This window comes from Odontomachus brunneus, unplaced genomic scaffold, assembly GCF_010583005.1.
Source record: "Odontomachus brunneus isolate Ranch 3 - 2012 unplaced genomic scaffold, Obru_v1 Obru_scaffold_009, whole genome shotgun sequence".
In the NCBI taxonomy this organism is placed as follows: Eukaryota; Metazoa; Arthropoda; class Insecta; order Hymenoptera; family Formicidae; genus Odontomachus; species Odontomachus brunneus.
In genome coordinates, this window is record NW_022639459.1 from 1,199,657 (window position 1) to 1,200,368 (window position 712).

The following is a 712-nucleotide window of genomic DNA, read 5'->3' on the forward strand; positions in this document are numbered from 1 at the left end:
TTAATCGTAGTCCTTCTTCTGCCCCACTTGATTCATTCTCCTCTCGCAGCCGATGACGTGGGCGTTCAAGACGAACCTGTGCTTGAATCTGCGGCCACAGAGAGGACACACTTCGCAAGGCACGACGCCACATTCGAGCCGCTTGTGCCGGCTCAAAGACGTCGTCGCCTTGTACGTTTTCCCGCACCTGTTGCACGCGTATTTTGCGTCGATCGGGTTCTTCCTCCGGAGATTCCTGGGCTTGTAGCCGCCGTAATTCTGGCCCCACGACAATTCGCTATTGTTTGGCTGCGACAGCAACATCGACGTCAGCAGATCTGGAACGAGAGGACAACGTGGTTAGACGCGCGGTCCTGATTTGTCGCCTGAACATGCTCATGTTCTCCGCGCGAACCAGGAATCAACTGATCCGAACGACATCGATTAAAAATACACGCGCACAGTCGGCACGACATTGGCGGGGAGGAGGTAGGCGAAAGGAAATGGTAATTTCGATCCTTTTATCTCTAACGGATTTCCTGTGCGACGTACAAGGAAGTCTATTAAAGATACAAGGGGCTTGGATAGGTGCACGTGGTTTTGGCATGCCGATTTCTCCGATTTAATTGAAAAATCGAAGAGCGCGCGCGCGATATATGAAATGATCGAAATTAATTCATTCAAATAAATTAATCATTTAAATAAATCAATCATGATAAAAATTTGACATTAT

The 712-nt window shown here is 48.5% G+C and overlaps 1 protein-coding gene across 1 annotated transcript; it reads right to left on the reverse strand.

Annotated features, from left to right (window-relative positions):
* LOC116840369 (putative zinc finger protein 826) lies at positions 1-586 on the reverse strand. Its single transcript, XM_032806988.1, has 2 exons — positions 532-586; positions 1-317 (listed from the first exon to the last, which is right to left on the reverse strand). The coding sequence occupies exons 1-2, from the start codon at positions 584-586 to the stop codon at positions 1-3; spliced, it is 372 nt and encodes a 123-aa protein (XP_032662879.1).
* Positions 587-712: the final 126 nt, after the last annotated feature.